A 21,271-nucleotide genomic window follows, 5' to 3' on the forward strand; every position below is an offset into this window, starting at 1 on the left:
GTTGGAGCCAGGAGGAGAGGGAGAGAAGCAGCCTGGGCTTGGCCCAGGGAATTCCTGTCAGGCAGACATAGGAACAAGAAGGAACATCAGCGGCTCAGTAGGAAGGACACGGAGCTGCGCCTGCAACCCATGCGGCAGTCTCCTAAGGACAGACAGGAAAGGAAGTGTGCCGTAGTGAGTGAGCACAGAAGTCATAGCAACAGGAGTGAAACAACAGCGGGAGACCAGCTAGAAGCAGGCTGCCTCCATCTGAGCCCAGATCTGGTGGCCGGAACACCGAGGGAGTAATAGACTCTACGCTTTACTTCAGAGACCGGCAGGGCAGTCGATTCCAAGTTGGCTGTCCGACCTAAACACCTAAGCAGACAAGGTGGCAACGCGGAGGAGGGGCGTCTCTAGGGTCCCTATAAAATAGCCTCAGGCCACCACCGTCATACGGGTTATGTCCTATCCATCTGGGGGACAGAGAGAGAGAAGTAACAAGAGTGAGGACCTTATGGTAGCTAATGCAAGTAAGGACCTACTACGTTACTGTGCGCAAGGGGAAGGCTACTGATTTCCACCTGGATAAGGGGACTCTGGAATTGCCATCAGACCGGCCGGACTCTGCCTACCCTGTCATCTGGCGCTCTGGACTGTGGATGCTGAAACCTTCAGTAAAGGTAAAGAGACTGCACCCATTGTGTCCTCATTATTCGCCGTGCCTTATATCATCCACCATTATCATCTACACATCTGGGAAGCCCTGGGGATATACTTCACCTGTGGGAAGGTATACCATCTAGCTGCCATTCCATCACCCCAGCGGACCCCTAAGCAGCGTCGGTCACCCTGACCGAATACCACAGGTGGCGTCACGAACACTACCATTATCTACGAACTCTGCCTTTTATTGGGTGCCCCTCTTAGGGCCACGGTCCGGGTTGGGCCACCGTGACATCCACGCTGAGGGAACTGAAGGACCCGGTACTGAGTATCCCATTGCCATTACGTGGGGGCAATACACCAAGATGGCGGTATAACACGGAAACTTATTGTACCCCTTTGAGAGGGGCCGGGACTTTGTGTTCTTTGAAGATCTATAGGAAGTTGATGAAGTGTGGGGTTGCTCTGAGGAGCGACAGAGCAGTCGTATGGAAGCCCCACTACAGTAGCAGGCTGTGGGGATTCTTGTTAAGAGGATGTATAAGGAGGAGAAGGTAGCGCCACCTAAAGGCGATAGTCCAGAGTTCGGGGTGACCAGAAGAAAGTGTGGGTCTGACCAACTCAGGGACTTAGCTGGGGTGACCAAATGAGTGACCGTGGGAAATGGAGTAGCTCCAGGAAAGGGGTACGACACCTGTTTAAGTGGGTACTTGCTGTTCCAGGATGACCAGGTGAGAGGGGGTGAATCCTATTCAGACTGTGACTCGAATGCAAGGGAAAGAGAGTGCAGTAAGGGGGAGCTGAGAAAAAATGACAGGTCTTCACTTCGTTGTGGGGGCTGTGGAAAGGCAGGACAGGCTATACCCTTTGAGAAGAGAGATTATGAGGAAGGGGCAGGGGCAGGTACAGATCAGGTTACTGTCCTTGATAAGGAGGTCACTTTTTCTCTGACAAATCCCTGCATAGAGGTAGGGCAGGAATTAAAACAGACCTGTAGCAGACTCACATCTGCAATGCAGAAAGGGTGAAATGGCTCAGTATAATGAAGGCTCCAGAGTTCCTGATGCTGAAGAGATGTAGTTCTCTGAAGTTACCGAGAGACAGTTGAACCTGCGGATGCAGGAACAGGCGGAACTCTGAAAAGGCAGAGTGTGGGTGGGCAAGAGAGTCCATCTGAAAATCTAATTAAAGAACTGATGGTGCGACATGTGCTGGCCAAAAGAGAACAGGACCATGAGATAGACCTGCTTAAAGAGACAGTGAAAGAGCATGTCGAGAGAGAAAGGATCCTGAGACAAGTGATTGAGCACAGAATGGATGAGCTGGAGAAGGAAGTCTCTGAGCTCAGAGGTCACCTGTCAGCCTGTCATTCCATGAACAAGGCCATATTGAAAGATCTGGAGGTGCTCAGAGAGGCCCAAGAGAAGCATCAGCAGGAGCTTCTCCGGAGAGAGGATGAGCGTTGCTGCCTGGCAGAGGAGCAAGATAAAGTTCTCTGCGAGCTCAAGTTAAAGGACTAAGCCCCAGCTCCAGAAATCCACAGATGACCGGGAAATCGAACTATTGCACTCTCCTGATCTGATCGCAATGAAGGAGAGTGAGCTGGAGAGGCTGACCAAAGAAGGGTCCTCCACGGAGGAAGAAATCAAGCAGGGGAAGTGCCACGTAGATGGCCATACAAGAGACATTGAGGTCTTGGAAAACTGCGCTGACGCTAAAGACGAGGAGGTCCAACAGCAGGGGCGGACTGGGCCGGGTGAGCAGGTACACAGGGCCGCTGGAGGAGCAGCAGCGATTTTAATACATAGCGCGCCGCATCCCTCCAGCCGGCCCTGTGTGCGCGCGTTGCCTGCTCTGACAAGTGCCGCGGCGGCCCGCACTAGTGTGCGAGCACGGCAGCGGTCCTCGTTCCTGCGCGTGCTCCTTTGCTTCCCATGAAAGAGCAGGCAAGCAGGAGACCATGCGCGCGCGCGGCGGCCCGCTGTAGTGTGCGAGCACGGCCGCGGTCCTCGTTCCTGCACGTGCTCGTCTGCTGCCGCCTGCGTGCCCATGCCAGAGCGGGCAAGCAGGAGACCATGTGCGCACATGGTGATATTTGAAAAAGCCGGCGCGCATAGCCTGACTGTGTCTGACGCTGGCCGGCCTGTACCAGCGATTTTAATACATAGCGCGCCGCATCCCTCCAGCCGGCCCTGTGTGCGCGCGTTGCCTGCTCTGACAAGTGCCGCGGCGGCCCGCACTAGTGTGCGAGCACGGCAGCGGTCCTCGTTCCTGCGCGTGCTCCTTTGTTTCCCATGAAAGAGCAGGCAAGCAGGAGACCATGCGCGCGCGCGGGGGCCCGCTGTAGTGTGCGAGCACGGCCGCGGTCCTCGTTCCTGCACGTGCTCGTCTGCTGCCGCCTGCATGCCCATGCCAGAGCGGGCAAGCAGGAGACCATGTGCGCACATGGTGATATTTGAAAAAGCCGGCGCGCATAGCCTGACTGTGTCTGACGCTGGCCGGCCTGTACCAGCGTCAGAGAAGACTGCAGTGCTCACCAATGCCTGGAATCCTCTTCACCACCGACGCTGTCACGCTGGACAGGACCCGTCCCACCTCAGCCCTTCATCCTCCCGACCTCCCCCCCCCAATCTCAGGGACCTGGGTGAGTCCCAAGATGATTTTTTTAATGTATACATTATATAGGAAATACTGCTACTGATGTGTATATAGGTGATACTTCTGTGTATATATGTCGTTATGTAGGTGATACTGGTGTGTGTGTATGTATATACACACACATGTACATATATACACAGCAGTAACACCTATATATAACGTATATACACATCAGTAGCAGTATTGCCTATATAATGAATATAGACTGCTGTATATATGATATATAGGTGATACTATCATTATATACAGCAGTAGCAGTATCGCCTATATAACGTGTATCCAACATTTGCAGTATCACCTGTATAATGTACAGACTAATGTATATACGTTATATAGGTGACACTGCTGTGTATAGTCGCACTATCTATCTGTGTCTAATCTATATATATAATTGCCTAAGGGGTACTTCCGTCTTTCTGTCCTCAACTTCCGTAACGGAAATCCCACGTCGCTGATTGGTCTCGCCAGCTGCCTGTCATGGCTGCCGCGACCAATCAGCGACGGGCACAGTCCGATTAGTCCCTCCCCTACTCCCCTGCAGTCACAGTGCCCACTGCCCGCTCCATACTCCCCGCAGCCAGTGAGCCCGGCGCCCGCTCCATACTCCCCGCAGTCAGTGAGCCCGACGCCCTCTCCATACTTCCTGCAGTCAGTGTACCCGGCGCCCGCTCCATACTCCCCGCAGTCAGTGAGCCCGACGCCCTCTCCATACTCCCTGCAGTCAGTGTACCCGGCGCCCGCTCCATACTCCCTGCTCCATACTCCCCGCAGTCAGTGTGTCTGGCGTCCGCTCTATACTCCCTGCAGTCAGTGTCCCAGGTGCCCACTCCATACTCCCCACAGTCAGTGTGCCTGGCGCCCGCTCCATACTCCCTGCAGTCAGTGTCCCCGGCGCCCTCTCCATACTCCCCGCAGTCAGTGTCCCCGGCGCTCCGCTCCATACTCCCCGCAGTCAGTGTCCCCGGCGCCCGCTCCATACTCCCCGCAGTCAGTGAGCCCGACGCCCTCTCCATACTCCCTGCAGTCAGTGTACCCGGCGCCCGCTCCATACTCCCTGCTCCATACTCCCCGCAGTCAGTGTGTCTGGCGTCCGCTCTATACTCCCTGCAGTCAGTGTCCCAGGTGCCCACTCCATACTCCCCACAGTCAGTGTGCCTGGCGCCCGCTTCATACTCCCTGCAGTCAGTGTCCCCGGTGCCCTCTCCATACTCCCCGCAGTCAGTGTCCCCGGCACTCCGCTCCATACTCCCCGCAGTCAGTGAGCCCGACGCCCTCTCCATACTTCCTGCAGTCAGTGTACCCGGCGCCCGCTCCATACTCCCCGCAGTCAGTGAGCCCGACGCCCTCTCCATACTCCCTGCAGTCAGTGTACCCGGCGCCCGCTCCATACTCCCTGCTCCATACTCCCCGCAGTCAGTGTGTCTGGCGTCCGCTCTATACTCCCTGCAGTCAGTGTCCCAGGTGCCCACTCCATACTCCCCACAGTCAGTGTGCCTGGCGCCCGCTCCATACTCCCTGCAGTCAGTGTCCCCGGCGCCCTCTCCATACTCCCCGCAGTCAGTGTCCCCGGCGCTCCGCTCCATACTCCCCGCAGTCAGTGTCCCCGGCGCTCCGCTCCATACTCCCCGCAGTCAGTGTCCCCGGCGCCCGCTCCATACTCCACTCAGTCAGTGTGCCCGGCGCCCGCTCCATACTCCCCGCAGTCAGTGTGTCTGGCGTCCGCTCTATACTCCCTGCAGTCAGTGTCCCAGGTGCCCACTCCATACTCCCCACAGTCAGTGTGCCTGGCGCCCGCTCCATACTCCCTGCAGTCAGTGTCCCCGGCGCCCTCTCCATACTCCCCGCAGTCAGTGTCCCCGGCGCTCCGCTCCATACTCCCCGCAGTCAGTGTCCCCGGCGCTCCGCTCCATACTCCCCGCAGTCAGTGTCCCCGGCGCTCCGCTCCATACTCCCCGCAGTCAGTGTCCCCGGCGCCCGCTCCATACTCCACTCAGTCAGTGTGCCCGGCGCCCGCTCCATACTCCCCGCAGTCAGTGTGTCTGGCGTCCGCTCTATACTCCCTGCAGTCAGTTTCCCAGGTGCCCACTCCATACTCCCTGCAGTCAGTGTGCCTGGCGCCCGCTCCATACTCCCTGCAGTCAGTGTCCCCGGCGCCCTCTCCATACTCCCCGCAGTCAGTGTCCCCGGCGCTCCGCTCCATACTCCCCGCAGTCAGTGTCCCCGGCGCTCCGCTCCATACTCCCCGCAGTCAGTGTCCCTGGCGCCCGCTCCATACTCCCCGCAGTCAGTGAGCCCGACGCCCTCTCCATACTCCCTGCAGTCAGTGTACCCGGCGCCCGCTCCATACTCCCTGCTCCATACTCTCCGCAGTCAGTGTGTCTGGCGTCCGCTCTATACTCCCTGCAGTCAGTGTCCCAGGTGCCCACTCCATACTCCCCACAGTCAGTGTGCCTGGCGCCCGCTCCATACTCCCTGCAGTCAGTGTCCCCGGCGCCCTCTCCATACTCCCCGCAGTCAGTGTATATACAGTAGTTTCAATGTGATATATGTTCAGCAGTCTTAATTACCGTATATTGTAGAGATGTTTATATAGTGTAGAGATGTTTATATAGTATGGCGCTATGTATATATTGTGGAATTCACACTATATATACAGTTAGGGCCAGAAATATTTGGACAGTGACACAATTTTCGCGAGTTGGGCTCTGCATGCCACCACATTGGATTTGAAATGAAACCTCTACAACAGAATTCAAGTGCAGATTGTAACGTTTAATTTGAAGGGTTGAACAAAAATATCTGATAGAAAATGTAGGAATTGTACACATTTCTTTACAAACACTCCACATTTTAGGAGGTCAAAAGTAATTGGACAAATAAACATAACCCAAACAAAATATTTTTATTTTCAATATTTTGTTGCAAATCCTTTGGAGGCAATCACTGCCTTAAGTCTGGAACCCATGGACATCACCAAACGCTGGGTTTCCTCCTTCTTAATGCTTTGCCAGGCCTTTACAGCCGCAGCCTTCAGGTCTTGCTTGTTTGTGGGTCTTTCCGTCTTAAGTCTGGATTTGAGCAAGTGAAATGCATGCTCAATTGGGTTTAGATCTGGAGATTGACTTGGCCATTGCAGAATGTTCCACTTTTTGGCACTCATGAACTCCTGGGTAGCTTTGGCTGTATGCTTGGGGTCATTGTCCATCTGTACTATGAAGCGCCGTCCAATCAACTTTGCAGCATTTGGCTGAATCTGGGCTGAAAGTATATCCCGGTACACTTCAGAATTCATCCGGCTACTCTTGTCTGCTCTTATGTCATCAATAAACACAAGTGACCCAGTGCCATTGAAAGCCATGCATGCCCATGCCATCACGTTGCCTCCACCATGTTTTACAGAGGATGTGGTGTGCCTTGGATCATGTGCCGTTCCCTTTCTTCTCCAAACTGTTTTCTTCCCATCATTCTGGTACAGGTTGATCTTTGTCTCATCTGTCCATAGAATACTTTTCCAGAACTGAGCTGGCTTCTTGAGGTGTTTTTCTGTCTATTTTTGGTATTGATGAATGGTTTGCATCTAGATGTGAACCCTTTGTATTTACTGTCATGGAGTCTTCTCTTTACTGTTGACTTAGAGACAGATACACCTACTTCACTGAGAGTGTTCTGGACTTCAGTTGATGTTGTGAACGGGTTCTTCTTCACCAAATTAAGTATGCGGCGATCATCCACCACTGTTGTCATCCGTGGACGCCCAGGCCTTTTTGAGTTCCCAAGCTCACCAGTCAATTCCTTTTTTCTCAGAATGTACCCAACTGTTGATTTTGCTACTCCAAGCATGTCTGCTATCTCTCTGATGGATTTTTTCTTTTTTTTCAGCCTCAGGATGTTCTGCTTCACCTCAATTGAGAGTTCCTTTGACCGCATGTTGTCTGCTCACAGCAACAGCTTCCAAATGCAAAACCACACACCTGGAATCCACCCCTGACCTTTTAACTACTTCATTGATTACAGGTTAATGAGGGAGACGCCTTCAGAGTTAATTGCAGCCCTTAGAGTCCATTGTCCAATTACTTTTGGTCCCTTGAAAAAGAGGACGCTATGCATTACAGAGCTACGATTCCTAAACCCTTTCTCCGATTTGGATGTGGAAACTATCATATTGCAGCTGGGAGTGTGCACTTTCAGCCCATATTATATATATAATTGTATTTCTGAACATGTTTTTGTAAACAGCTAAAATAACAAAACTTGTGTCACTGTCCAAATATTTCTGGCCCTAACTGTACATTGCTGCCACATCTCTACACTATATAATATATGCACCGCTCTATATTCCTTAACACGGTATATAATATGCCGCTGTGTATATAATATATTGTAGTATACCATATATACTCGTGTATAAGCCAAGTTTTTCAGCATATTTTTTTTGTGCTGAAAACACCCCCTTGGCGTATACACAAATCATTGTCCCAGAAAGACGGAGAAGGAGCAGCGGGTGACAGAGGCAGGAGCCGGCGGCTGTGGCTAAAGCCTGTGCCGCTGCTAAAGAGAAATGAATATTCACTGCACTGGCAGTGAATATTCATTTCTCTTATAGCCTTGACAGCCACAGCCGCCGGCTTCCAGCACACATCCTACTTACCTTCCCTGCGCACCCTCGCTGCATCTCCTTCCGGCGCTAGCGGCTTTTCAGGACGACCGATCACGTGTCTTCCGCTCATTAAGGTAATGAGTATTCACCCCTCTCCACTCCCATAGGTGTGGGTAAATATTCGTTACCTTAATGAACGGGGGACATGTGATCGCCCGGCCACAGGAGCTGCTGGCACCGGAACGAGATGCTGTGAGGCCATGCAAGGAAGGTAAGTAGGATGTGTTTTTTTTATTTTTTTTAAGGAACCATGCATACATGAACAGGGATAAGGAGCCATGCATACAAGGACAGGGATAAGGAGCCATGCATACAAGGACGGGGATAAGGAGCCATGCAGACAAGGATGGGGATGAGGAGCCATGCATACAGGGACAGGGGAGCCATGCATACAAGGACGGGATGTGGGGACAATGCATACCCGGCTTATACTCGACTCAATACGTTTTCACAGTTTTTTGTGGCAAAACTAGGTGCCTCGTCATATACTTGGGTCGACTTATACTCAAGTATATACGGTATATTGTGGAGCTGTGTATACTTCTAATGTCCTGCATAAATGGTGTAATTCTCAGTATCTATTCTTATGTATGTGTGTATCTGTCTATCTATCACTCCGATTAATTGTGAGAAAAGTAGCGGACTCTTTATTGGCCCATGTGGCAACGTTTCGGATCCATAACTGAACATTTCTCTGATATGGAAGTGAAATGTTGCCACATTGACTAATAAAGAGTATAAAAAAAAAAATCGATTCCATTTTCTTCCACAAAAGTGGTACAATCTTCTTCTCACTTGCTGTCCGTGTGCAGTCGTGTTTTTTTTTTCTCAGCAGATGTTGCAGTCTGATACACGGCGAGTCAGACCATTGAGGAGATGGAGAAATTAATTTCTCCGTCTCCTCCACACCTGTGCTGCGAGAGCATTGGAGCACGGACACTCTGCAGAGCAAGAGCCGAGTATCATTGGCATATCACATCCGATGCCATATGCTAGTGTGATTCCACCCTAATGAGCACCGGTATTAAGCCCACGTTCACATGGTCAGTATTTGTTCAGTATTTTCATAAGTATTTGTAAGCCAAAACCGGGAGTGGAAAAATCCAGAGGAAAAGTATAATAGAAACATCTGCACCACTTCTGTATTAATCACCCACTCCTGGTTTTGGCTACAAATACTGATGTAAAATACTGACCAAATACTGATCAAATACTGACCGTGTGAATGTGGCCTTATTCTGTATCTATACACTGCACAGTACCACTCCTCATTATAGAGTGGGGCTGTGTGTGTGTGTCACTATACAGTGGGGCTGTGTGTGTGTCATGATACAGTGGGGCTGTGCCTGTCACTATACAGTGGGACTGTGTGTGTCAAAATATATATATATATATATATTTATATTTATATTCGCATGCTTGCGGTCACCAGACCACCTGTTGCCGGCACCAGAGAATCCTCATAGCGCACAGTGCGCACGATATGAGGATTCACACATAGTGACTGTAGACATGTAGCTTAAGATCCGACAACCCCTTTAAGGATGGGCCGCTACTCATGGGCCACTGCTTGTGCTTGCCCCCCAGGCTAAAATTTGCCAGTCAGCCCCTGTCCAACAGTATGTTCAAGAAGGTGAGACTTCCGGTTTCAAGTGTATAATAGAGGTACCTGAAGACATGCGAGAGGCATGTGCCAGTGAGTAAGTGCATGAAGCCTAGCAGGCAATAGCATGCCTAGAAAGGCAAGCCTAGAAAGGCAATAGCATGTAGTGTGTACTGGACCCCAGAGACGCAGCAGTTGGTCCTACTGTCGACTAAGGAAGTCACAGTGAAGCGGGTGGCTATCCTGTGGGACATACACCTACAATGCCTCCGCACGAATATGATCCTGCTGAGAAATAACGAAGCCGCTTGACGTCTGGAGCGTGAGAGGAAAGCTCAAAGTCGGTTGGACATTGTAGAAGACATCGTTCAAGTGCCCAGAGGTCTGGTGAGGAAAGTGAAGCAGGAGATGGTGAATAGGTCCGGTGTGATGAGAGTGAGGATTCCGGCTGATGACGAAGCCCAGGTTGTGGGTGAAGATGGGATGGTTCCATTCCTCTTTGTCGGATCCATGGAGAGCCTTGGGAACAGGGCCGTATTTGCCACTAGGCACTTGAGGGCACGTGCCTAGGGCGGCGGGATGCGGGGGGGCGCCCTTGAGCTAGGTTTTTTCCTTTTTTTATTTTTTTTTATTTTATAAAACTCCGGGGTCAAGTTTCCGCCCCCCCTCCTCCCTCCCCCCTTCCCGCCCCCCCCTCCTCCCTCCTTCCCGCCCCCTTCCCTCCCTCCCTGAAGACGTAATACTCACCTTCCTCCAGCGGTGGCTGCAACTGCGTCTCAGCGCCGTCCTGTCTTCAGCGGTCACATGGTACCGATCATTAAGGGTGATGAATATGCGCATATTCATCACCCTTAATTAGCGCTACCATGTGACCGCTGAAGACAGGAAGGAAGACGCTGAGATGCCAGGAAGTTCTGTGCTGCGCGCCGGTGAGAGGTAAGTATGACAGGGAAAAAAGTGGGGTGCCGTGCACACAGGGGAGGAGGATGGGGAGCCATGCATACAGGGGAGAAGGATGGGGAGCCGTGCATACAGGGGAGAAGGATGGGGAGTCGTGCATACAGGGGAGAAGGATGGGGAGCCGTGCATACAGGGGAGAAAGATGGGGAGCCGTGCATACAGGGGAGAAGGATGGGGAGCCGTGCACACAGGGGAGAAGGATGGGGAGTCGTGCATACAGGGGAGAAGGATGGGGAGCCGTGCACACAGGGGAGAAGGATGGTGAGCCGTGCATACAGGGGAGAAGGATGGGGAGCCGTGCATACAGGGGAGAAGGATGGGGAGTCGTGCATACAGGGGAGAAGGATGGGGAGCCGTGCACACAGGGGAGAAGGATGGGGAGCCATGTACACAGGGGAGAAGGATGGGGAGCCGTGCACACAGGGGAGAAGGATGGGGAGCCGTGCACACAGGGGAGAAGGATGGGGAGCCGTGCACACAGGGGAGAAGGATGGGGAGCCGTGCACACAGGGGAGAAGGATGGGGAGCCATGTACACAGGGGAGAAGGATGGGGAGCCATGTACACAGGGGAGAAGGATGGGGAGCCGTGCATACAGGGGAGAAGGATGGGGAGCCGTGCATACAGGGGAGAAGGATGGGGAGCCGTGCATACAGGGGAGAAGGATGGGGAGTCGTGCATACAGGGGAGAAGGATGGGGAGCCGTGCACACAGGGGAGAAGGATGGGGAGCCGTGCATACAGGGGAGAAGGATGGGGAGTCGTGCATACAGGGGAGAAGGATGGGGAGCCGTGCACACAGGGGAGAAGGATGGGGAGCCATGTACACAGGGGAGAAGGATGGGGAGCCGTGCACACAGGGGAGAAGGATGGGGAGCCGTGCACACAGGGGAGAAGGATGGGGAGCCGTGCACACAGGGGAGAAGGATGGGGAGCCGTGCACACAGGGGAGAAGGATGGGGAGCCATGTACACAGGGGAGAAGGATGGGGAGCCGTGCATACAGGGGAGAAGGATGGGGAGCCGTGCACACAGGGGAGAAGGATGGGGAGCCGTGCACACAGGGGAGAAGGATGGGGAGCCATGTACACAGGGGAGAAGGATGGGGAGCCGTGCACACAGGGGAGAAGGATGGGGAGCCGTGCACACAGGGGAGAAGGATGGGGAGCCGTGCATACAGGGGAGAAGGATGGGGAGCCGTGCATACAGGGGAGAAGGATGGGGAGCCATGAACGCAGGGGAGAAGGATGGGGAGCCATGAACGCAGAGTGGGAGGATGGGGGAGCCATGAACGCAGAGTGGGAGGATGGGGGAGCCATGAACGCAGAGTGGGAGGATGGGGGAGCCATGAACGCAGGGGAGAAGGATGGGGGAGCCATGAACGCAGGGGAGAAGGATGGGGAGCCATGAACGCAGAGTGGGAGGATGGGGGAGCCATGCTTGCAGGGGAGAAGGATGGGGGAGCCATGAACGCAGGGTGGGAGGATGGGGGAGGCATGAACGCAGTGTGGGAGGATGGAGTATAAATATGGAGTATAAATACTGGGCCCTATAAGGGGGACACAGTGTGAGAGGACAGTGTGAAGAGGGGACTGGTATAGAAAGGAGAGGACAGTGTGAAGAGCATGTACCATAAGAGGGACAGTGTGGGGGTCATACTTTGTGCAGACAATATAGTGAGGGGCAATTTTTTATTTGGGAGCATTATAATGACACTTGTATCTTTAAGGGCGTCATGTGGAGACTTTCTGCAAAAGAGCGGCGAAGATGGAAGTCTGCAGAGACGGCTGTGGATGAGAAAACTCATCATGGGATCTGGACAAGATGAAGAAAAGGAGAACGGCTCCAGAGGCGACGTCATCTATCAGGTACCTGGATGTAAATGTTATTTGTGATGCTAACTCTCATGTTTTTATATATGTTAGGAGATTTAAAGGGACACTGTCACCTGAATTTGGAGGGAACAATTTTCAGCCATAGGGGTGGGGTTTTCGGGTGTTTGATTCACCCTTTCCTTACCCGCTGGCTGCATGCTGGCTGCAATATTGGATTGAAGCTCATTCTCTGTCCTCCATAGTACACGCCTGCGCAAGGCAAGATTGCAGATTGTGCAGGTACAGTATGTACTACGGAGGACAGAGAATGAGCTTCAATCCAATATTGCAGCCAGCATGCAGCCAGCGGGTAAGGAAAGGGTGAATCAAACACCCGAAAACCCCACCCCTATGGCTGAAAATTGTTCCCTCCAAATTCAGGTGACAGAGTCCCTTTTAAAGGGGATGTCCAGGCTTGTGATGAGCCTGCAGTCATTCTTTGTGACTGCAGACTTCTGAATTCTCACAGTGCACACTGCACGCTGTCAGGATTCTCTCATGCTGGGGATTTACATTAATGCGATCACGTGCTGACTAGACATGCGTGACCTCCGTCAATGAAAATGAACTGAGCGAGGCCGGGCACATCTAGTCAGAATGTGGTCAGAAGTCTACAAATCACATACTTGTGCTGACATGACCGTCCACCGGCAAGGGAGAATCCTAAAAGTGCAGTGCATGCGTTGTGAGAATTCAGAAGCTGCGATGTCAGGATTCAGCTCTGCAAGTTCCAGTAGTCGTCACATGGACACGTCACTCATATGCGATTTTTCAGACTTAGGGTATGTGTCCACGTTCAGGATTGCATCAGGATTTGGTCAGTATTTTACATCAGTATTTGTAGCCAAAACCAGGAGTGGGTGATAAATACAGAAGTGGAGCATATGGTTCTATTATAGTTTTCCTCTAATTGTTCCACTCCTGGTTTTGGCTACAAATACTGATGAAAAATCCTGACCAAATCCTGATGCAATCCTGAACGTGGACACATACTCTTATGGTCCTGTGACATCGAGCTTCTCTTCTGCTTCTCTTAGTTTTTCACTGAACATTGAGAGCATTAGGGAGAGGAGCTCGTGGGCACATGACTGAGTGTGCAAATCACATATGTCCTTGGCGGAGGGGGGGCACCAAAATGAATTCTTTCCCCGGGTGCCAGAAACCCTAGATACACCTCTGCCGGTATGCTACTGCGAGCGGTGATTACCGGGTGCGGTGGAGGGAGGTCTGTGCACAGGCAGTGAGGCAGGGACTGAGGGTGTGCACAGCGAGGATGGAGACCCGGAGACTGCCCGTCCCAGTCTACGCCGTAGCCTAGAGCCCTCATTATCATAGGAATATGGCAGTTAATAAATTGCTTTTCTGAAGCTTTATAGTGTAGTTTTAGGTCAGGGAGGGTTGGATAGGGATGAGCTAGCAAGGTGCAGGGACAGGTAATGATGGCTACTTGCGAACATGTGCGGCAATTGCGGTTTTGCACTTACGATGATACATAAAACACTGCTAGTAGTGTTTTTTCTCATTGCTGCAAGTACCGCATTTGCCGGATGGCGGCAAAACCGCAAGAGCCGCACATGTCTGTAAGTCCCATAGGGAATGAATGAGGCCGAACGCAGTGTTGCCCTAAGTGATCCATTACGCGGCAGATGCGGAAAAACTGCCCGATCTGCTGCAAAAGGCGACTTTCACATCAGCGATTTTTGCCAAAGTCACTGCCGATAGTGTCATACTCACCAAAGGGGGAGGCAGCACTAAAAGTGCCTAGGGCAGCAGAAACTCTAAATACGGCCCTGCTTGGGAATATCCAGATGATCTAGGGGTATCTCGAGGCATGCCTAAAAGAAGTTGGGCAGCTAAGATGTGAGAGGGAGCAGATCAATATAGAGCTGCAGGAAATGGAAAAAAGATTGCCGCCACCCTCATCTAGCGGGATAGAGAGGCAAAGAGGTTCGCTTAATACTGGAAGTCCTCAAGCTGAAGCTAACAGAGGACATAGAGATGAATGGAAGGACTGCTCACCAGGCAATAAAGACCGTAGGAGAATTGGCCAGCAGAATAATGAAAGAAGGTGGCCTGATGGAAGAGGTAGAAGTAGTGATGCCTCAGTTTGCTCAGGTCTGAGAGACCTAGGCAGGAGACCCTGTAGTAGACATGTTAAAAAAGAGTCAGACCAAACAGATGGTATGGGTGCAAAGGAATTGCGATGCCGGATTGACTGCCGGGGATGCGGGTGGTCTGACAAGGGGTCATCTCAATTAAAGGATGTGGCAGAGGATGGGTATCTACAAAAGGCTTCAGTAGCAGGGCCCAACTTTGGCAGATGGTTTGACTGGCAGAGACGACCGAGGAGGATCTCTGGTCAGGTAACAGAAAGGGCCAAGCCCCACGGCTTTTGGCAGAGGGGGGGAATATGTGGCTTGGCGAATTGTCATGTGATTGATGGGCGGTATGTATCGCAGAGGTGGGTGGCCCTGTGATGGAAGCCTGGGTATGTTTTGCTCAGCAGATCTACTTCTGGGGGATCTGTTTTACATTAGGAAGGCTTCCAGGTGACTTGGAGAGATGGTTGGGTCCAGTCACCTATTAACCCACCCAAAGAGGTGTGTCTGAATACCCAAGATGAAGCCTGTATGTGTTTGTGTGTTTGATGACCTGTGGTGATGTCACGGTCACCTGACTAGCCATGTGATAGGTACTTGGGAGTGGTTAGGGCTATGTAATGGAGGTGTGTTATTTGGCACAGGGGAGCGAGTGCTGGCTAGTCTGAGCCAGAGCAAGGAGGCCTGTGAGATACCTCCGGAGTGGACGGTCTGATAACCGTGAGTGATGCTGACCAGGGTCAGAAAGTGAGAGACATCTGTGGGATACCTCTGAGGATAAGAGGAACCTGTGTGGCCGACACCAACAGATAACAGACAGGGATCTGTGTTATACTGACCGGGGTCAGAGAGAGAGAGAGAGAGAGAGACTGTGTTTACTCTATGGGATACCTCTGAGGATAAGAGGCATCTGGGAACCTGTGTGATGGACTCCAACAGATAACGGACTGTAATCCGTGTTATGCTGACCGGAGTCAGTGAGGGACTGTGGTTCCACTATATAGCCGAATGTGTAACGAACTGTGTTCAGGCTGTTGCATACTACCAAGTTCCTGAGGCTGAGGTTTATGGTGGTGTGTAAATAAACCAAATGGACTGTTTTTGTAGGAAAATCGTGCCTGTGTGCATTTATCCCGTTGCCAAGCGAGTGTCTCCCAAAACATACAATAAGCGCTACGCTACTATGTGTATATATATATATATACACATACAGTGTCGGACTGGGGTGACAAGGGCTCACCAGTAACATTGACTTGGGGGGGGCATTTTTCACCTGCATGGAAATGTTATATTCCCTTCGCTCACAAATTTACCTATATCTCTATATAGTAATAAACTGGGTAGCGTGGTTAATGAATGATGAGATGCTGCTTTTTTCTATACACAGTGAATCAAGTGAATTATGCCAAGTACTGCCTCATGTACAGCACCATGGAATCGATGGTGCTATATAAATAAATAATAATAATAATAATAATACAGTGGGGTTGGGGGCCCAGATCTACACAGGGGCTGTCACGCTCACGCCCTGACTGGTGGGCGTGAGCTCGGGGGGTTTGTGGCCCCACTGTGCCACAAACCAGACTACCCTGGAAGGGGCGTGACTATGACAGCTGCCTGGGTTTTCACTGGAGCCTCTGATGGTGAGGACAGGCTTGTGCAGCAGGCAGCTGCCAGGTGCTACTCCAGGGTGGTGTCTGGCTGTGGCTGTTGATCCCACTTGGGAGACAGGAACACCAGGATTGGTGCGGGCATTAGGCAGGACTGGCAGAAGAGCACGGATGAGATTCAGACGAGTAGGCTGGCACGGCTGAGACAGGGCTGGCAGAGAACACAGGGCTGGCAGAGGCACGGCAGGAAACACAGGATTGGTTGATGTGGTATATGAAGGAACAGGTAGGGACCTGTTCACACAGGAGGTGCAGGAACAGATATGAAATATGGAGGAACAGGTAGGGACCTGTTCACACAGGAGGTGCAGGAACAGATATGAAATATGGAGGAACAGGTAGGGACCTGTTCACACAGGAGGTGCAGGAACAGATATGAAATATGGAGGAACAGATAGGGACCTGTTCACACAGGAGATGCAGGTACGGAAACAAGCCAGAAAGAAAGGAGCATGAAGGAACAGGTTGGGACCTGTTCACACAGGAAGAGAAGTGCAAGACTGCAGATAGGAGCGGAAGAGCAGCAAGAGATAGCGTAGCAACAAAAGCTGAGCAGAGCGGAGCCACAAGGAATGTGGAGAGGAGTTGCAGCAAGAGATTACTGCAGCAACGGGAGCGGAGCAGAGTAGAACGGAGCAGAACCGCAGGAGTGCGAAGTAGAGATCAAGCCACAAAGATACAGAGCAGGCAGAGCCGCAAGAGTGCGGAGCAGAAGCAGACTGAGAACACAAGGAAAGACACAGCAGGGAAGGAAGCCACAGACAAGGAGACCGAGATAGGACAAAGTACAGACAAGACAATGGAACAAGACACAAGGACAAAGACACAGGGACCAGGATATTCTGCCTCCTGGAGGGCGGACAAAGATCAAGGCAAGAACACAGAGAAGCCTCCAGAGAGGGAGTAACTCAGAGCAAGGCCAGGCAAACTCAGCAGCTAAACACGAACTGAGCTAACACATTGCACAGGCCCAGACCACAGGGTGGAGCTGCACTATATACAGGAGGCCTCTTGGTAATTGGTCAGGAACTGATTAGACAGATGCACCTGATTCCTATAAGAACCAGAGAGTTCAGGCGCCGGCCCCCCATACACATAGCCATGAAGCATGCAGAGAGCAGAGACACAGAACATGGAGCTGGCATTAAAGAGAAAGCACATCATGGCCTGGAGCAGTGGGTAAGATAGTGTGAGAGATGTGAGGCCATGACGTGATGCCAGAAGAGTTGTTACAGGGGCCCACCGGGGATTCCCCTGTTACCCTGTTGGCCATTCCAAGCCTGTATATATATATATATATATATATATATATATATATATATATATATACATTACACACACACAATGCTTTCCTTTCTCAACATATTGACATACACAAAATAGAACATCCGAAAATGTACCAACATTTAGGAAGACCTAGGAGAAGGCGCCGGACAAACAGGGCAGAACTGTCCTCTGTACCACCATTACATATACAGAGCGTGTGACTACAGAGGGGAGCTGTGGATATATAGTATATACAGAGCGTGTGATTACAGAGAGGAGCTGTGGATGTATAGTATATACAGAGAGTGTGACTACAGAGAGGAGCTGTGGATATATAGTATATACAGAGTGTGTGACTACTAAGAGGAGCTGTGGATATATAGTATATACAGAGCGTGTGACAACAGAGGAGTTGTGGAAAGATAGTATATACAGAGCGTGTGACTACAGAGAGCAGCTGTGTGTATATATAGTATATACAGAGCGTGTAACTAGAGAGAGGAGCTGTGGATATATAGTATATACAGAGCGTGTGACAACAGAGGAGCTATGGAAAGATAGTATATACAGAGCGTGTGACTACAGAGAGGAGCTGTGTGTATATATAGTATATACAGAGCGTGTAACTAGAGAGAGGAGCTGTGGAAATATAGTATATACAGAGCAGAGAGGAGCTGTGGATATATAGTATATATAGAGCATGTGACTACAGAGAGGAGCTGTGGATATATAGTATATACAGAGCGTGTGACTACAGACTACAGAGAGGAGCTGTGGATATATAGTATAAACAGAGAGTGTGACTACAGAGAGGAACTGTGGATATATATTATATACAGAGCATGTGACTACAGAGAGGAGCTGTGGATATATAGTATATACAGACAGTGTGACTACAGAGAGGAGCTGTGGATATATATTATATACAGAGCATGTGACTACAGAGAGGAGCTGTGGATATATAGTATATACAGACAGTGTGACTACAGAGAGGAGCTGTGGATATATATTATATACAGAGCATGTGACTACAGAGAGGACCTGTGGATATATAGTATATACAGACAGTGTGACTACAGAGAGGAGCTGTGGCTATATAGTATATACAGAGCATGTGACAACAGAGAGGAGCTGTGGATATATAGTATATATAGAGCATGTGACTACAGAGAGGAGCTGTGGATATATAGTATATACAGAGCGTGTGACTACAGACTACAGAGAGGAGCTGTGGATATATAGTATAAACAGAGAGTGTGACTACAGAGAGGAACTGTGGATATATATTATATACAGAGCATGTGACTACAGAGAGGAGCTGTGGATATATAGTATATACAGACAGTGTGACTACAGAGAGGAGCTGTGGATATATATTATATACAGAGCATGTGACTACAGAGAGGAGCTGTGGATATATAGTATATACAGACAGTGTGACTACAGAGAGGAGCTGTGGATATATATTATATACAGAGCATGTGACTACAGAGAGGACCTGTGGATATATAGTATATACAGACAGTGTGACTACAGAGAGGAGCTGTGGCTATATAGTATATACAGAGCATGTGACAACAGAGAGGAGCTGTGGATATATAGTATATATAGAGCATGTGACTACAGAGAGGAGCTGTGGATATATAGTATATACAGAGCGTGTGACAACAGAGAGGAGCTGTGGATATATAGTATATATAGAGCATGTGACTACAGAGAGGAGCTGTGGATATATAGTATATATAGAGCATGTGACTACAGAGAGGAGCTGTGGATATATAGTATATACAGAGCGTGTGACTACAGAGAAGAGCTGTGGATATATAGTATATATAGAGCATGTGACTACAGAGAGGAGCTGTGGATACATAGTATATACAGAGCGTGTGACTACAGAGAGGAGCTATGGATATATAGTATAAACAGAGAGTGTGACTAGAGAGAGGATCTGTGGATATATAGTATATACAGAGAGTGTGACTACAGAGAGGAGCTGTGGATATATAGTATAAAAAGAGTGTGACTAGAGAGAGGAGCTGTGGATATATAGTATATACAGAGCGTGTGACTACATAGAGGAGCTGTGGATATATAGTATATACAGACAGTGCGACTACAGAGAGGAGCTGTGGATATATAGTATATTCAGAGCGTGTGACTACAGAGAGGAGCTGTGGATATATAGTATATACAGAGCGTGTGACCACAGAGAGGAACTGTGGATATATAGTATATACAGAGCGTGTGACTAGAGAGGAGCTGTGGATATATAGTTTTTGGACATTGTTCTAAGGACAGTAAAACTAGTAGAGTCACTTCCTCTGGATCAACATGTTAGGGCATGTTAGGTTAGGCTATGGGTTGAACTAGATGGACTTATAGTCTTCCTTCAACCTTAATAACTATGTAACTATGTAACTTGTAGAGAAGTATCAGGTTAAACTTGCAGATCACAGATTAATTAACAGCACAATGTCAATCAGCAGCTTCTAAGATGAAAAGGACATTGTCATGGATAAGTGACAAACATAATATGACCAATTAGCATTCATGTGTCCTCATGTGGAATTTGCAGCTCATTGCTATATAGTTTTAAAGTTGAAGGTAGACCTAAATCTCTTGAAATCTGTAACATATTTATCCAGAGGAAAACAAAAACCTTTTTAGGCAAATGCTAATGTTTGGAAGCAAATTCCTTCCGACTCCACCTACAGCAATTAAACTAGTTCCCTGTAGAGCGCGAGCTCTGTGGTCTCATCAGCGGCTCTTACCTAGTACAGTGATGGGTAACGTTGTCAGGGATCTTCCATTATCTCCATAATACACCACCTTATACACACAGGAGTCGTTCTTCCTGGCATCTCTCAGGCTCCAGCACCCGGTGCTATTGTTATAGAGGAGTCTGGGCTGGTAGCGATTATAGTGCCACTTATTATCACACCACAGCTCCAGTAGTTGAGTCTCGTGTCCTCCACATATTCTGTACAGTTCCAGGACGCCGTCAGCATGCGGACATTTCATGCTGCAGTCAGTGATGTCTGATCCTCTTCGCACGTAGACTCCTCCTGATGAGAGTTGTAGCACAGTCAGCATAATGAGATTACAGAGAGGAGCTGTGTGTATATATAGTATATACAGAGCATGTCACTACAGAGGGGAGTTGTGGATATACAGCATATGCAGAGTGTGTAACTACAGAGAGGAGCTGTGTATATATAGTATATACAGAGCGTGTGAGTACAGAGGGGAGCTGTGGATATATAGTATATACAGAGCATGTGACTACAGAGGGGAGCTGTGGATATGTAGTATATACAGAGCGTGTGAGTACAGAGAGGAGCTGTGGATATATAGTATATACAGAGCGTGTGACTACAGAGAGGAGCTGTGAATATATAGTATATACAGTGTGTGTGACTACAGAGGGGAGCTGTGGATATATAGTATATACAGAGCGTGTGACTACAGAGAGGAGCTGTGGATCTATAGCAGTGGTCCCCAACTCCAGGCCTCGAGGGCCGCCAACAGTGCAGGTTTTCAGGATTTCTTTAGTATTGCATCGGTGGTAATGTGATCATCTGCACAAGTGATGATTCCAACCCCTGTGCAATACTAAGGAAATCCTGAAAACCTGCACTGTTGGCGGCCCTCGAGGCCTGGAGTTGGGGACCACTGATCTATAGTATATACAGAGTGTGTGACTACTGAGAGGAGCTGTGTGTATATATTGTATACACACAGATTGTGACTACAGAAGAGCTGTGGATATAGAGTACATACAAAGTGTGTGACTACACAGATGAGCTGTTGGTTTATAGTATATACAGACAGTGTGACTGCAG

General features: G+C 50.0%; 1 protein-coding gene across 5 annotated transcripts in view; it reads right to left on the reverse strand.

Moving 5' to 3' along the window:
• LOC138672487 (uncharacterized) overlaps nucleotides 1-21,271 on the reverse strand; it is a 210,263-nt gene that overhangs the window by 98,107 nt on the left and 90,885 nt on the right. For 4 of the 5 annotated variants that reach the window (XM_069760508.1, XM_069760507.1, XM_069760505.1 and 1 more), the window contains exon 3: nucleotides 20,201-20,494. The exons of the other annotated variant lie outside the window; for it this stretch is intronic. In XM_069760508.1, the coding sequence (XP_069616609.1) occupies nucleotides 20,201-20,494 (294 nt within the window). The remainder of the gene's footprint in view (nucleotides 1-20,200; nucleotides 20,495-21,271) is intronic. 5 annotated transcript variants of the gene reach the window in all.

This window comes from Ranitomeya imitator, chromosome 3, assembly GCF_032444005.1.
Source record: "Ranitomeya imitator isolate aRanImi1 chromosome 3, aRanImi1.pri, whole genome shotgun sequence".
In the NCBI taxonomy this organism is placed as follows: domain Eukaryota; kingdom Metazoa; phylum Chordata; class Amphibia; order Anura; family Dendrobatidae; genus Ranitomeya; species Ranitomeya imitator.